The 15,883-nt window shown below is 38.9% G+C and overlaps 1 protein-coding gene across 3 annotated transcripts in view; it reads left to right on the forward strand.

Annotated features, from left to right (window-relative positions):
• The window catches only part of PDE11A (phosphodiesterase 11A), a 136,826-nt gene extending 120,943 nt beyond the window's left edge, over positions 1–15,883 (forward strand). For all 3 annotated transcript variants that reach the window (XM_032190159.1, XM_032190157.1, XM_032190158.1), the window contains 2 exons: positions 1,796–1,879; positions 14,972–15,883. In XM_032190159.1, the coding sequence (XP_032046050.1) occupies positions 1,796–1,879; positions 14,972–15,133 (246 nt within the window). In that variant the 3' untranslated portion in view covers positions 15,134–15,883. The remainder of the gene's footprint in view (positions 1–1,795; positions 1,880–14,971) is intronic.

Consider the following 15,883-nt stretch of genomic DNA (forward strand, 5'->3'; position numbering starts at 1 on the left):
CCCAAGGTTATTCTGTCGTTTAATTTTCTAAGCGATGGGTATTGATTTGAATTCTGTGTATTAAAAATAAAAAAACACCAGATACTTAGGGACATTTAAACTTTATGCTGCAGTTGTCTGATACCTGTGTTATTTGATATATCAAATGCTGAAAAGCATTTCTGTAGATATGCAACTAAATACAACACTTTAAAAGGATAAATTGGCATTAACTGGAATATAGGCAGATGGGTATAAAGTTTCAAACACGAACTAAGAAAAAAATTCATAAAGATTTTCAGTGAGTGATTTGAACAGAAAGCCTCATCCAGGTTAAATACTTCAAAATGTTTACAAACTTGTCTGGAGGAAATGGGAGAAGAGAAACTAGAAAGTCTTCTAAGGAATTTAACTTACCAGCTATTTACAAATATGCTTATGCTTCCAAAAATAAAAAAGACCATTCTAGTGGCTCAGATTTGTTCTAATTTGGTAACTGGCACATGAGCGTACTACCTGTGGGGATGTAATGAAGTCAAAAAATTTAAAAAGCTTGTAGAAAACGTTCAGATAGAGAGTTGCTAGTCAGCAAGATAATTTGATGATATCTTAACTTAGAACTCATGGAATTTTTTTCTTGCATCATCCTTATGAAAATCTGAAAATTATTTTTGAAAAATACTGTCCTTTTAATAGGAAATACAGAAGTATCCTAACTGACATGCAAGAGTGTCATTTAGGATTAAATCCTCTAATCTTAGCTCCATGTCTTATTTAGATAAACTGTGTGATAACTGTGTATGTCAGAGCAGGCCACAACTAGAAGACTTCAACCACTGATTTACTACAAGGTAGTTTGTATAGTTTGGAGTTTCTGGAATGTTGAGTTTCCTCAGGAGACGTCAGCTTAGAGGAAATGGGCCCATAGTAAAAACAGATTTTCCGCATAAGACAGGAAGGTTTAAAACTTAGCATATTCAGAGAATAAAAGAAGAAATTTAGTGATGGACCACTAGAAGGAGGATTAAGATCCTATAGAAAGAAAAGTGATGGACCAAGTAGTCTCAGGGAAGATATGGAGGAAACTTATGTTTGAACTCTTCAGAACTAAGTTTCTTCCATCTTCTTCCATAAGGCAGTAAAGCCAATAATTGAGCCTCTTAAACATCAACTTAGGTCTCTCTAATTTCGTCTTTAGAGAAGGCAGCATGCAGTGAAGTAGGCTGTATCCAGAAGAACAAATTGCTAACTACTCCCCAGACTGCTCTGTTGTCTCCCCATGCTTTGGATTCACAGACATAGTTGGTTCTGCAAAAAGGGTCTGTAATTGGGAGGGAGGGAGGAAGGGAGCCAGGCCAGATCCATCACTGTTCATTTTGCTGAGCTGGAAGACCCTGTGCAAGGAAAAGAAAATTTCTCCTCAGAAGGTATCTACATTTCTACAGGAGTTTTTTTTTTTTTTTTTTTTTAAATAAATATTTTTATATTTAAAAATAAATATAAAATAAATGCTCTGCAGTTGGAGGTTTTTTTTTTAAAAAAAAAAAAAAACTCCAACTGCAGAGCATTTATTTTATATTACAGAATTATAAAATTTAAATACATTCAGCCTACAAATTTTGAAACAGAAATGAAAATAAACAGTTTATTTTTCATGCCAGACAAAGCAGTAGGAAGACTGCTGCAAAGATTGATTATGGTTTACAAAGTGTTCTGGTTTTGAGAATTTGATCATAGCTCTGAAGTGCTGGATGATGTATCTGTAAAATACTCCAGTGTAATAAAGCATGACAGTTTTGTTCCCTTCTCAATTCAGGCCATTTTTGATCGGAACAGGAAAGATGAACTACCCAGGTTGCAGCTCGAGTGGATTGATAGCATCTGCATGCCATTGTATGAGGTAATTTTTACTTACTGCTCCTTGTAGAGTCCAGAGAAGATTGTTCTTGCCTCTCTAGGGAAAGAGAGGTAGCTTACTGTGCAGCCTTGAAGGCCTTTGGAAGGAACGCTTTTATCTCTCTTTGACTTTACCAAAAGTCTGAATTCTATGCAGAAATCTTCAGTTTCCCTGAAGGCCAGTAATATCTGCAAATATAATTTCTCTCCAAGCTATAGAAGTTGTTTAGGCAACTATTTATTTTATGTTTGACACAAACCAATTCTCGTCATGGCAAGGTGTGGGGTGTGCTGTGGAGTGGTGCCGGTGGGCTGGACTCATTAGGTGCTGCTGTCAGACTTGTGCATGGGCACACATCCAAATACCTGTGAATCAGAAGGAGACCCAAAGGGAGCCTTTGTGCTCCCTTCTGCTTCTTTTCCAAAATGTTAAGGGGCACTCTAGGCTACGCCTTTAAGGTCAGTGGCAAATCATTTGTGATATATGTTGTGTGCTGCTTAACTTGGAGTTTAGTCTTTTAACAATGCTTCTGCACAGACTGCCTGGGTGTTTGGTATAAAATGTAAACCCTCAAGTACTACTTAACTAGGGCTTTGATTGACCAGAATAATGCTTCCCTCTTTTTGGATTAGACCAGCTTCAGAATTTGATTCCTGCGTAACATGAACTTCAAATTTTAACTTTTATCTGTATAGGAAGCAGAACTACACAGGCAGAATGATAAATGGAAAATAAGGCTAAAGCAACTTAACCATTGATAACAGTGTCTGCCAGTTTTCCTCCTACACACTGAAAGCACACAGACCACCGTATGTCACTAAAGACTGCCAGTTAGGTCATTGCTATCTGTAAAAACACGGGGCTGGCCATTTTGGGGGAACTGCAAAAATACTCTCCCTGCACCTCAAACTGCCTCATATAGCAATAGTAAAAAAGGTAAGAAGGATGATCTGCTTACCCTGCCCTCCGTACCTCGTGGCATCTGAGGCTGCCACTGCTACTAGAGAAGGGGCTGCCCAGTAGCAAAGGCAACTCCTATTGTGTGACAGGGAGAATACACACTGGTGTAAATAGCAGGGTGGACTAATGCTTTGCTTTGCCAGTAGATCCTGTCCCTTCTTCAGGTCAGAATTTGTCATGATAAAATAAACTGTAAATCCATGGACTTCAAACAATGAAGACAAAGCAAGCACAGAAGATCCATAGAAACACACTTTTTTTTTTTAATAATAAGCTCATCTTGGATACCAACAGGGGAGAGGGAGAGAATGACACTGGAGGAAAACTCTTAAAAACAATGTTCCATTCAATATAATAGTTCATATTACATTATAATGCATATTATACCAGAATTCATGATTTGTAATCCAAAAAAGTACAATAAAGCAGGAAGAGCTGATCATCAGACCATCCTCTGCAGGAGAAGACTAGATCTGAGCACTAATGCTCTGGTTAGTTAGCTCCATCTTAGCAGGAGATCTCTGGGGAATATATTCACATCTGATTTCCCTGCTTTCTGCTGTCTTTGCATCATGCTGTGCAGCTATTAGCCTGCTGCTCAACAACTTAAAAAAGAGACACCATCAAACCTGGAAGTCATTGCAGCACCAGCCTTAGGGGTAAACAGAAAACTTGATGTCATAGTATCACACTGCGGGAGATTCTCTCTTGAATGAGAAGCCAAGTTTTAATTTTCATATCCAGCTTAATCAAACCTCAATACACATATCACATCAGCAGTGTATTCAGGCATTGTAAATCCTCTGGTTAGGGCTGGCTGAACACACTACAACTATGGGCAAGTCTTAGATTTTTAATTTTTTTTTTTTTTCATTCTAAATATATTCCTTAAAATTCTAGCCTTTATGATGTGTTGTAGGGACTGCATGTGGGGACAGAATGGGTTACATCATTACAAATGCAACATAAAGAGGCAGAGTGGCAGCTGACAAATTAGTAAAATCTTAGCAGTGCTTATATAGCTCACTAGCGTAGTGCTTATAAAAACCTTATATTTGACAAACATTTGACGCTCATTTTGATACCAAAATTACAACATTAAGCCATAGAGAACAAACTCAAGGCTTTTGCATATAGTTATTTCTGTGCAAGTGATTAGAAATCCTGAATCCGTATGGGCAGATCCTGGCATCCAGAGGCCTGAAGGGAACTCTGCAGGCGAACACGTGCTTCCATACCAACCCAGCTGCTGTGGCAGGACCCAACACTGTGCTCCATTTTACTTGACACCCAGACTGTAGAGATGGTCCCAGCAATCAGTGAATGCTGGCAACTACCATTACAGTGAGAAAGAAGTTTTGCTATAAAAAGACCAGCAGAACCCCCCGAAGTTTTCTTTACCCAAAGTAGTCCTGAGGACAGGCTATCCTTGGCAGCTGCACATTTCTGAAGTAACAGCATGGAAGGAACTTCCATAGTGCACACTTGCAGGAGTGATCTGACACCACCCTGGTGCCACTGACTATGCTGTAACAAACCCATACCTTCTCCAGAGTCCAGAGCTAAGTCATGTGTCAAAGTGCCCACAAGGAATATTTGATAATTAAAACACTTGGTATATAGATTTCGCAGAGCTTTCTAGAGAGTTCTGGCCTTCCTTGCCTTAAGCGTTTTTTTTTTCCCCCCACTTCTTTTTTTTTTTTTTTTTTTTTTTTTTTTTTTTTTTTCCTCCTCCATTTTGAAACATTCTTTGGGATTTAATCAGTCTTCTGGGGAGATTTGTCTCTACCTCCTCCATATTCGTCTGCTCTCCTCAGGGTAGCTTATGACAACCCACCCTGAGGTGTAGTTTTTGTCCCAAGTAAAGGATAACCTAAATCTCCTTTATTAGGCAGATGTGTATCATGGCAATGTGATAAAGCAAACACATGGCAGGAAATGTGTACCTCTGCTCATCTGGCTGGAACCATTTTCTGAGTGTGGCCCATTTTGGTTTCTGTAAGGAGGTTTACAAATGACTAGTAAATTCTCAAGATCCATGCACCTTCTGCTAGCCATCCTGTTTGACTACTGTTTGGAATGCCAATCCAACCCTGAAGGAGGTTACAGCTGTATAAAATGTGCTATATAAGCTAATGTGAAGCTGAATATAAATAAATACATAATAACTGGGATATAAAAAATAATAATAATTATACACAGATTTCCCATATCCAATTGACTAAATCAAAACCTTTTTGTTTTTACTCTGTAAGCCTGACTCTTGGCACAAGGTAAGTTGTGGCTCTGCTCCCTCGATCTGTCCCACATTTGCTGCTCGATGTGGGAATTAAGCCACCTCCAATTTCAAAATACTGTAGTAATCAAATCTATTTCCTTCAGACTGTGTATCAAAGGATTGTGAAGATAAAAGCTTCCCTATTTTTTGTTCATTTCTTTTTATTACACTTGGGACATTATAATTTTATTGAATTTACTTTTTTGTTACCGTAGTGATCACTGATCAGAGTGTTTTTATGTGACAGTGAAGTTTTTGCCTTGAGTAGCATAACAGCCACCCATTTACTCTGAAGTTCTGATTTTAGGGGCTTTAGTTACGCTTTACTGCATCACATTTGCTCTTTATTCAAAAATGCTAGCAAGAAAAGCATTCATCAGTAGACAGATGAGAAACAAGCTTATTAGAATAATCATTTATAAGGAAAAAATGCATTTTTTTTTTTTTTTTTTTTTTTATCTGTAGAGCATTTAAAATCTACTAATGTAGCTTCAGTACGGAGCAATCATCCCCTTTTTTTGGTACACTATGTAAAGGAGAATCACATGCAACTAAAGCAGAAAATCTGACATCCTGCTGAAAATAAAGCACTATGACTACACTGGCAGCTGCGTTCACCATGCAGGGAAAGTATTATGTACTTATTTGAACATAAATGTTCGTGTTGTATAACGGGAGCACCATTTCAATCATTAAGACAAATTACTGCTCTGAACCTCCTGTAAAGAGATGCTAGGAGTTTCAACACCAATAGATTCCCCTCCTGGACTCTGTGGTGTGTGTGCACCTAAAACAGGATCAGCCACAGATTTTTCCTAACTCAGATCAGATTTCTCTGTAGGGAGCAGACAGAGCAGGAGAGCAAAGATCTTATTCTTTTTAATCATTATTTTTCTCACAAACAACATCAAAGCGTTAGTGATTCACTTCAAACAAAAGATGCTAACAGAAGCCCAGCTCTGTTCACAGCATTGTTAGGCAGAGACAGTAACACTATGAATAGCAGGGCCAAAGGCCATGCACTCTGCTTCTGGGCAGATAAATACATAGTCAGGTAGTCAGTGAGAATGACAGCAGCTATTTAAATTTAAGGGAGATGTCTTTGTGGAAGATAAAGAAGCTCATGGCATATACAACTTATGCGTGCCTGAGATTGCCCTGCTCACCTCTACCTTGGTGCTCCGTTGAACTGCTCTGTTTTAGTGCTATTCAAGATTTTCTTGGGAAGTAGGAGCTTTAAACGCAGAATGGTATACACAGAAGTAAAGCTGTATTATTCCTTCCAAGATTCTAGGGAGAATCTGGGAAGAGCAGAAATATTTATTTTTAATTCTAGCAAATATTTTAAACGTTTTAGACTTGAATGAAACATGGAAGGACAGAGCCCTTCTTTATAACAGTTTGACAGACTTAGAAAGAAATCTAATCACTCCAAGTGCTCTGATATGCCTGTCTTCCTACAGCCAATAACGTCCTGCCTTGTAATTAAATCCTCTTTAGAGTAATTCCTCTATGGTGATGTAGCTGCAGAAACATCTATCCTACTTGTTAGCAGATATTAAAGGAACAGGGTATAATAAGTGGCAGAGCTTCTACAAAGTGTAGGGAAGAAAAAAAAAAAAAAGACAAAGTCTCCAGCTATCATGGCTACATCTTTGCTTTAATTTCTCCAGTTCAAGAATTGACTTAGACCCTGAATTAGAACTTCATATTCACACACAGTGATTTTTTCCAAAAGTTTATACTCTAGCTACAATTATAAGGTGGGAGATTAACCTTTTAATAGTCCCTTGCAGAAAAGAAGAAAAGGTATGCTTTAAGAATCATGCTTACACTGCCATGTCCTGATACAGCCCTTCTTCAAATACCAAATCTATCCTTTTCCCTCGGTCCCTCAATGACAGTTCTGCATAAGGAAATATCGCATAAGAAAGTCAGGGTTTAGACCACTCCTCTGGAAGTCCAGAATGGGCTGTATGGTATGGCTTAGTACTTATCCAGGCAAGAGTCACTGGAGGTAACCAAAGCAATGTATTGGTTTGAAAGTCTCTGTCCTCGATATAGTAATAACTAAAATAATAATAATAAAAAAAATGAGTTAGAAGACAAAGATCTTATCTGTATGTACACTTTGACAATGGCTTGCTGTATCCAGTATTCACCCAAAACTGGGGTTGCTGGCACAAAATTCAGAGCGCTGCTGTTCTATTTTGTTTGCACTTAGGGGGCAGGGCTAGCACTATGTAGCGAGCTGTTCACTACGAACAATACAGAGCCATTCACTGAAACATGTACGCACGTTCTTGAGAAGTATTTCAACAGAAAAAAAAAAAAAAAGTGGGTAGGTTTGGGGAATCAGGACTAAACTGGAAGAATGTGTTTACAGGGAGGAATTTCATCAGCTCTGTGTGATTCTCATTGAAATCAGCTTTTCCCTTATAGAATGCTGAGGGAAGAGAAGGATAGCTTTTGGTAGATCCTAATGAACACCAAAAAGATGTTAGCAAGGCTTACTTCTGATATATGGCTTGGACACAAAGAGTGAGAGAGAATGCATCTATGCTTCCTGGGACTGCCTGGCTGACAAGGATTAGTAAGGCAGATAGGTTTAGGATGCAGTTTGTGATACACCATGGACTGAGGCTGCACACACATTGGCAGATTAAATTAGTCTCACTTTCTGTTGAAATCCAGGGGGTAATATTATCCGAGGAAGAGCAGGTGCAGCATATTCTGCTGTGTTTGTAAGAAATCTGGTTCAGAGGAAATTTAATCAGGCAAATTATGCCACATGCCAGTGCTGGAGGGGAGTTGGTAGCTAAAGATTATGTTAGGGATAAGGGTTTGTCACAGAGAAAAGAGACTTTGCACTGCAGAAGGATCTCTCTGTAGCCTTGAAATAGCAATGTGGCTGGGTTCAGCACATTTGTTGCCCTTGCTGCTTGTCTACCAATGATGAACGTAAGCGAGGCTACCTGGAATAAATGCTCTTGAACTTTCAGAAAACTCATGTACTCTGACTGTATTACAGCTTACAGTAATGGGATAAATCATCAGCAGACTGTTTTTGTTACCTCTTTATTCTTAACCTAAGAGTCTATTTTTTCTGCTACTCATATACTAACGGAGAGAAAAGGTGAAGAGCTATACAATAAAAGAAAACCAGAAAAAGAAGGAATGTTTTTACTTGTAATTTTGAAAGTCAGTCACTAAGTGTGGTATGGAAAGGCACAATTTTGCTGGTTTTGGAACAAGGATTTTTGTGCCAGTAAGTATCACAAACAGCTTTTTACAAGAGAAACGAAGATCTTCATCCTCTTTTTTCATTTCCTGAGAGCAGGCAGGGCTTCTTTTTGGCTTTGGAAATTATTTTTGTTAGGATTTTTGTAACTTGGTGAGATTACTGATGAAACATCGTATTAGTTTCTTCAGGAATGTACCAGTTTTCCCAAATTGGTTGAAAGAAGAGAAAGAAGAAACATTTTTCCCTTCAGACAAGTGTACTTCTTCAAATTACTTCTCAGTTATCTAATGCCAGAAAGATCTCAACTGAAAGGGCAGGTCAACAACCGAGATATTTGAGAGAATACAGAAGAATGAACATTTGCCATCAACTTCATTGAAGCTTGGCTTCAATGAAGCTTTCACCATGATCTGAGAGAAGTGAATAATTCATAATACTACAGTTTCTGTTGCTATTTTATTTAGGATTATCTGCTCAATGTGTTGCGAAGGACATGCAGTCGCGTATGGAAATGCATATAAAGATCTGAGGAAGTAGATTGAAAAGTTGGCAGATAAGGTAGAAGAGACAGCCAATAGAGGGAACTCAAATTGTACAGCAGATCTGAAAGAAGATAAATGGATAATTTAACAGCCATTCAGTTTTCAAGAAAGACAAAGCACAAACTACATTGCATCAGAAAAGGACTAGAAATGATGATGAATGAAACACTTCAAGTGTTTAACACAACAGAATCACAGTTGCCTGCAGAATTCCCAGCTGAGGGCAAATTCGAAGAACTAAATAAGGATATGAGGCTGATACGGTTTGAAGAGTTTTTCAAAATCCATTTAATAGTATGGCAGAAGACATTGATCGGCTGCTTGGTGAAAATGTTGAAAGGAGAAGGGGTAGAAACATTTTATATTTCCACACTTGAGATGTAGAATCAAAACCATAAACAGTAGAGACAAATAAGAAGTTGTTTATGAAACACTAACTCTTCTGAGCAAACCCTCAGTTTCATGAAATTATTATGAACGGATGAATCATTTACAACTCTACCAAGACATCAGTTGAGCTACTTCAGTAGGTACCACTCCTATATTACTCTTTCCCTTTGACAGCAAAGCAACATTGATATTGGTCAGAACACACTTTGCTACCAGGAACTCTGTACACATTCCTTCCCCCCCAAAGTACTTGGCATGTCTTTACTACCAGAGAATCTTATAATCATCCTTCCATAGTAGGTACGTTTAGTTATGAAGTAGTGCAGCATTATTCTTGCTACTGTACCATCACCAGAAATATAACACTGATTCACAGCAGAAGAGCTGAACACTCATATGTGTATTAGATCCCTTCCTGTTCACAAATAGCTCTCTTCCCCACCACTGACGACTTCTATATGGAACATAAAGGAAACTCCCATTTTTTATCAGGAAAGTTAGTAGTGTATTCATTTGACCTAATTACAGTTTTAGGCATTAAAAGAAAAATCACTGGCAGAAATGCAAAAACAATGCACATCTGCACTGTGTATTTGATGCCCTGGAACTGCCCTCAGCTAGCCCTAGAAAGAATAAACAAAGTCTCCATCAACAATGAAATCCTGGTCTTTTCTTTTTTTTTCCCCCATGAACTCAGCCACCTCCCAAATACAGTAATTTCTTCTGGAACCTAATGGTTACATATGACCCTAAATCAGTAGGGCAAATAATTAAGTCACATGTGCACACAGTCAAAGCTTCATATACATTAATCCCTGCATCTTCTCTATATCACTGTATTTTATGTATTCTGCCTACAGAAGGTGAAATTTTATCTGTTTCTTTGGTTTTAGTACACAGGCATGCATGCAGAAATGCTTTTGTTTTTTCTTAACATCGTGCATCAAATATTTGTATTATGAGGTTCAATCTGTGGATGACTGCAGTACAGATCCCTTTTATCTGAACTAATCTGAAGTTCAAGGATTTTCAGATAGATGGCTCACCTTTGGCCTATGTATTCTTACATGAAAGCCACTTCAGCAAAACTCAGGAGTCCAATTCAGCTTTGCTGTAACTGGTCACGACTCTCTTGACTTCAGCAATGCTTCATATGCTTACACCAGGTCTGAATTTATCCCCATAGCTTCTCGGTCACTAGTCCTCCCTTCCAACTCAGAAACTGCCTACATAATAAAAGTGATTCATTAGAAACCACTGGGTTCCAAAGCAGAGTGAACACTGCGACCTATAACTTTTTGATATGTGTTCAGTCATAAAACTGAATTTATATGGTCTTATTCCATAAACTCGCTTTACAAATATTAGACCCACAACCATACTTCCGTGAGCCATAATCTTGTCAAGGCGCGTAAGTTAAACAAGGTCACAACTGGGCAATATTTGGATGAGAACCTTAAAAAAAAAAAAAGAAAAAAAAAAAAAAAGACACCCTCTGGAGGTCCTGCAGTGTTCATAAGCTAGGGCATGCAATGTGCCCCTTAAAATGATTTGGTGTTAAGTCTCAGAATACAACAAAACGTTGTCTTTGTTTTAGCAGTAGATTAGATTCTGGCCACATCTGTGCTGCACCTTGGCTGGCTCAGATAACATCCTTTCCCTGAGATAATGGTGATGTAGCAGCCACAGCCCTCTGCCCCCCCACCACTGCCCTTCCACCCAGGAGGCAGATCTACCAACAAATGCCCCTTCTGCTATCCATCACTCCCACCCCGAAACTTCTGTTTGGTGGTTGTTTGTTTGTTTTTGGTACTTCTACAATTTCTGCATTCTCTATGCTTTAGTTACAGTGTCAGTTGGGTGCTGTAGTGCTGAAGTGCCAGTAACCTTCTGTTGTAGTGGAGGAGCACATCCATAAGAAGAGCTTGCCTTGTGAAAGGATATCATGGGCAGAGCACGTCACAGTCACAAAAGAGACCTAAATCATTGAAGGTGACAGGAAAAATTCAGAGCTGTACAGTAACTTCCTGAGAAACAGCTTAGCCACGTACCTGAGGTAACACATGGATGCAGAAGAGAATTGCAAACCTATCTGGCTTTTCCTAATGTTGGAGCACGAACCACCAGCACAACCGCTCTCCCAGCATGCTTTATCGCTCTGTGAAGATGAGCAGCTATTACAGGAAAGGGGGTAAACCTGTGTCAGCTGTTGAACACCAAGCCTCTTCCTATTGAAGCAAAGAATAAATTGGCCCTTAAGAAGCTGGGTAGCAAATTAGACAGCAAAGCAGTTTGTACAAGGCATGTATCAAAAATAGTGGCATGGAGGAACAGTACATCAAGGGGGCTTCATGCAGTAAAATGGAAAGTAAAAGTGCAGCCAGGAGGCAGAAAAGCCTGACTAGGCTACAGCCAAATAAACCTAAATAGCTTTAGGAATAAATTGGTGGTTTAATCCGAATCAGGAACAGGTGCTATGCATGTAATTCAGTAAATGGTAGAGAACCTGCCAGAAGGGAGAGAAATGTGTTGCTTTTGAGATAATTTCCCAGAAGCTTCATAAAAGAAAATTGATTACTGGAGTTTAATAATTAAAACAGAGCCAGAAATATAGTAATCAAATGAGTTTTTAATTACATCTCAAGCAGAAGTAAAATCCAATTTGTGTACTTTGTATCAGAAAAGTCCTACTTAAATGCTTTGGTAGCTGGAAAAAATAAAATAAAAGCTAATTTCCATAGGAATTATAGTAGTTGGTTTAATTAAAAGGCTAGATCAGAATGAAAGAGTCCCAAAGTGAAAGGATACTAAATACAGAAGCAGTGGTTTAAACATCAGATCAATGTCTGAATAAAGATATTTTATAGATTAAGTGCAAAATCTGCACTGTCGAGATCCCTAATCTAAATTAATGTATAACAAAATAAAGTTTCTTAAAATTACACTATATATTTTGTCAGCTTTCCATAGAATTAATTGCTTGTGCTATGGTAAAACTGAATATCGAAGACATGGTTTATTCTTTCTTAAATATTCCTTTTAATTTATTTTCATTACAGTTAATGTTATTAGTTAACCATTCTTGTTATTTACCTACTGACCTCTGTTGTGTCTGGGCTCTCAGACTCCATAATATGCAGTTAGGGATACATTTCTGGGAAAGCTGTGTATTTCCTTTTGGATTTAATAACGTTTACAGTTCCTGAGATGTGGTGATTACAGGGTGTGGGTGCTTCCTGATTCTATTACTGATCAACTGGGGCTTCTGCTGTAGCCAACACAAAGGTAGTTGACCAAAGCAGCTCAAGCACCCACTGTCCTCCCGGCACCTTTGGACCCAGGTGAGATGCAGGATGCCTGTCAGAGGCAGGTCACCTACTGTAAGAGCATGGTACATGCCTAAGCCTGGAGGGACAGGCAGTTGGTCATGCCCTGATCCTTGTTTGCTCCCTGGCTCTAGGATGGAAAACGTGGTTTTGTGCTAAGTCTTGGCAACAAAATGGTACAGAAAGGATGTAGCCATAGCCTCGAGCGGAGCAGACAGGCTGAGACAGAGCCTACTGTCCAGTGACCTCCTCCTCTATACTGCTTGTAGGCAGATACAGGTTGTTGATATGTTTGTGATGGAAACAAACTGCACGGCATTTTGTGCTTGTAGATCCTGAGGCTGATGGGGTGTGAGTACAGAATGCCGTGTTTGTGCAGAGAGATGTTTGAAATATTTTCAAAGGCAGGATAAAAATCTTAAGCAGATACTGAAAAAATACTTCACAAGAACTTTTTGAAGATTCAAGAAATGCCATCAAACTTAACTCTGGATGGATACTGGCTTCGTACAGAATGGATCTGCTAAGTTGCTGTCAAGATCTGAATGTCTGAAGTTCTACTTCCAGACACTTGGTTTGGCAGAGGCCATGCAGGTGCTAAGGACATCAGCAGTGAGCTCGTCAGACAGGTGCTTTTATTGCATTGCTGCCCCTGTTTTTTAGATTCCACCAAACTGGTTTGGAGAATACAAAATGGTATGAAATAAGGAGCTAAAACAGGGAGCTGTGAGGTATGGTGCCAGGAGTGTTACAACCCACAGCCACTCTAAAAACAGCACAAATGCCACCAGGGAGTAATACTGTCCATGGCAGAGATTGCAATAAGCTCTACTCCTTACTCCAGTTACAAAGCTGCAAAATTATCTGCCCAGTTTGTGCCATATTCTCAGGAAATAATTTCAAACAGATTTGCTTCAACTTCCACACAAATCAGCTACTTACTCATGGCATGATTTTTCAGAAGTGCTGAGCATTCATATTTGCTACTGAAGTCAACTGAAATTGCAAGTTTTCAGCACATCTTAAAATCAGGCCATTAACCCTTAATTATCATATAATAGCTCAATTAAAAATTTACCGAGACTTACTTCAGTAGCTAGCCAAGCTCCATGGCTTACAGGCTGGCTATAAAAAATCCAGTTCTTTAGTCGTGTCTGGGCTCTGGGGACCATTTAAAGTGGTTGCTGTTAGGTCTGCTATTTAAAGCATACACACACACACACAAAAGAAAAAAATAAAAAGAAAATAATCAACTGCAAAGGTACCTTCTTCCCTGCTCCTTTTCCATTCTCCCTTCTTTTCATTATAATTTTCTACACTTTTAGAAGATAACCCTTTGCTGCCTTCTCCATATTTTTTTTTCCTCGCACCAATCCTTTATTTCAAATGGCAAGTATGTAGTTTCCATGCTATCAGAGAAAGTGCAATACCCAACTTTCATCAAAACCCATTTCTTCCCAATGAAAAAAAATGCAAAAGAAAAATACATCTTCTGTCCTGAACCAGCACAGCACATGGCCACTCTGGGGGCAGCTGTTAACCCTCTCTTTGCATCATGTGCTGCTGTTGATGGGGTTTTGTCTCTCTTCAATGTAGGGACAAAGCCATGTGAAACACTTACTGTCTTTCTACAGAAACATTTGATATTAAAGAGGAAGTTGAAATAAACTTCTAGTAAAAGAGCGCAGGGATTATATCATTTGGGGGGGTACTTCAAATCCAGCTGAAAACAGATAAAAGACTCTTACTGACTTCTGTGGGCTTTGGACTGGGTATGTAGAAAAGAGGCAATTTCAGTGGAATTTAAAAAGAAACCTTTCTTTTTTTTTTCTTTGAGGACACAGAAAGGGATTTTTTTGCCACCTTTGGAAAGCCTGGTACTGTTGTGGTTTACTCATCTATAGCAGGAAATAAGAAGCTAGCATGTGGGAGAATCTGAAGCTTATTTCAGCTTTGTCCAGCTTGCCATCCAACTAGTTCATAGCTACCAGTAACCAAGAAGCCCCAGTCACTTGGGGGATGCCTCAGAAGGACTATCTGTAAGGATTACAAGAAAGCTCTAGTAGTTGTGCGGCAATTCTGCCACCTTATGCGCTTTTTTTGACGTTTTCGGTGGCTTACTTAAAGCCTCAAGTCAAATCAGAGATAAATCATAAATGATAAAGAAATCTCAAAGGGAATGAAAAATTTTACCTACATGGGAATTTACAGCCAGGGGCGAGGAGGGTGAGGGGCATGGTGCAGTTCAGGCTCCTTTTACCATGTTACTCCCTAGTCTGTCCATCAGCAGACTGGAAATACCATCAATATTTTTCTCTCTCCCCCTCCCTCTTTTTTTTTTTTATTTTCTTCCAGTCTCTAGTGAAGCTGAATGCGAAACTGAAGCCTATGCTGGACTCTGTGGCAGTAAACAGAGGTAAATGGGAGGAGCTGCACCAAAAAAGACTTCCTTCTCAGGCAGCATCCTCGACCTCCTTTTCCTCTAGCTTTACTGTGTCTCTCAAAGACATAAATTAAGCCTGCAAATGTCAATGTCTATTTATGATAAAAGCTGTCTGAAAGGCTTCCGTAGGCTTTGGCACACCACTTTTTTTAAGAAATGCTTTCAGAGACATGCTTAATTGATCGGATATTATCTTGATGGCAGCCTAGTTTGTTTTTACTTGGTGGTTTAGTCAGTCTGAAGGGAAGGCCTGCGGTGAGATTGCGCTGTTTTCTGAAATGACATGGAAGACAGCACAAGAAGCATTCATTCAGCTCCGCTCCATTTCAACTGCTGCTGTAAAAATCTGTAAAGCTGACAACAGACTGAAATATAAGAACTTACAGCTTAATAAAATTAATAATACAGAGCAGAACTGGGATGCAAGCTGGTCAATTCACATGCAAGGAGCTGCAGGAAAACAGAATAGTATGTAATTACATTGTTGTTTTGCATCTCTTCAGTACATGTTATGAATCAATTATGCCTGCTTTTGTGATGTTCCTCTCTCACTCTTCCCTCCTCTTTTATGCCTGGATGTTCTGAAAAGCCTGCTTTGTATTCTAAAGAAGTATTTTTTTACAACAAAGCTTCTTAGTGATTGATCAGGGCCTTTAGAATTGCCTACCTTTGCTACATTTAACAACAAACTTTATTATCTTTAAAAATACCAATCTGTCCCTGCTTCCCTGAGAAATTCATATTAACAATGCAGTAAATTTCTCAGCAAGGGGAAGCTTGCATAAAAGCAAAATATTGCATGGTAATTTTAGAGGGTTGTTGTT

The sequence above is a fragment of the Aythya fuligula genome, chromosome 6 (genome assembly GCF_009819795.1).
Source record: "Aythya fuligula isolate bAytFul2 chromosome 6, bAytFul2.pri, whole genome shotgun sequence".
Classification (NCBI taxonomy): Eukaryota; Metazoa; Chordata; class Aves; order Anseriformes; family Anatidae; genus Aythya; species Aythya fuligula.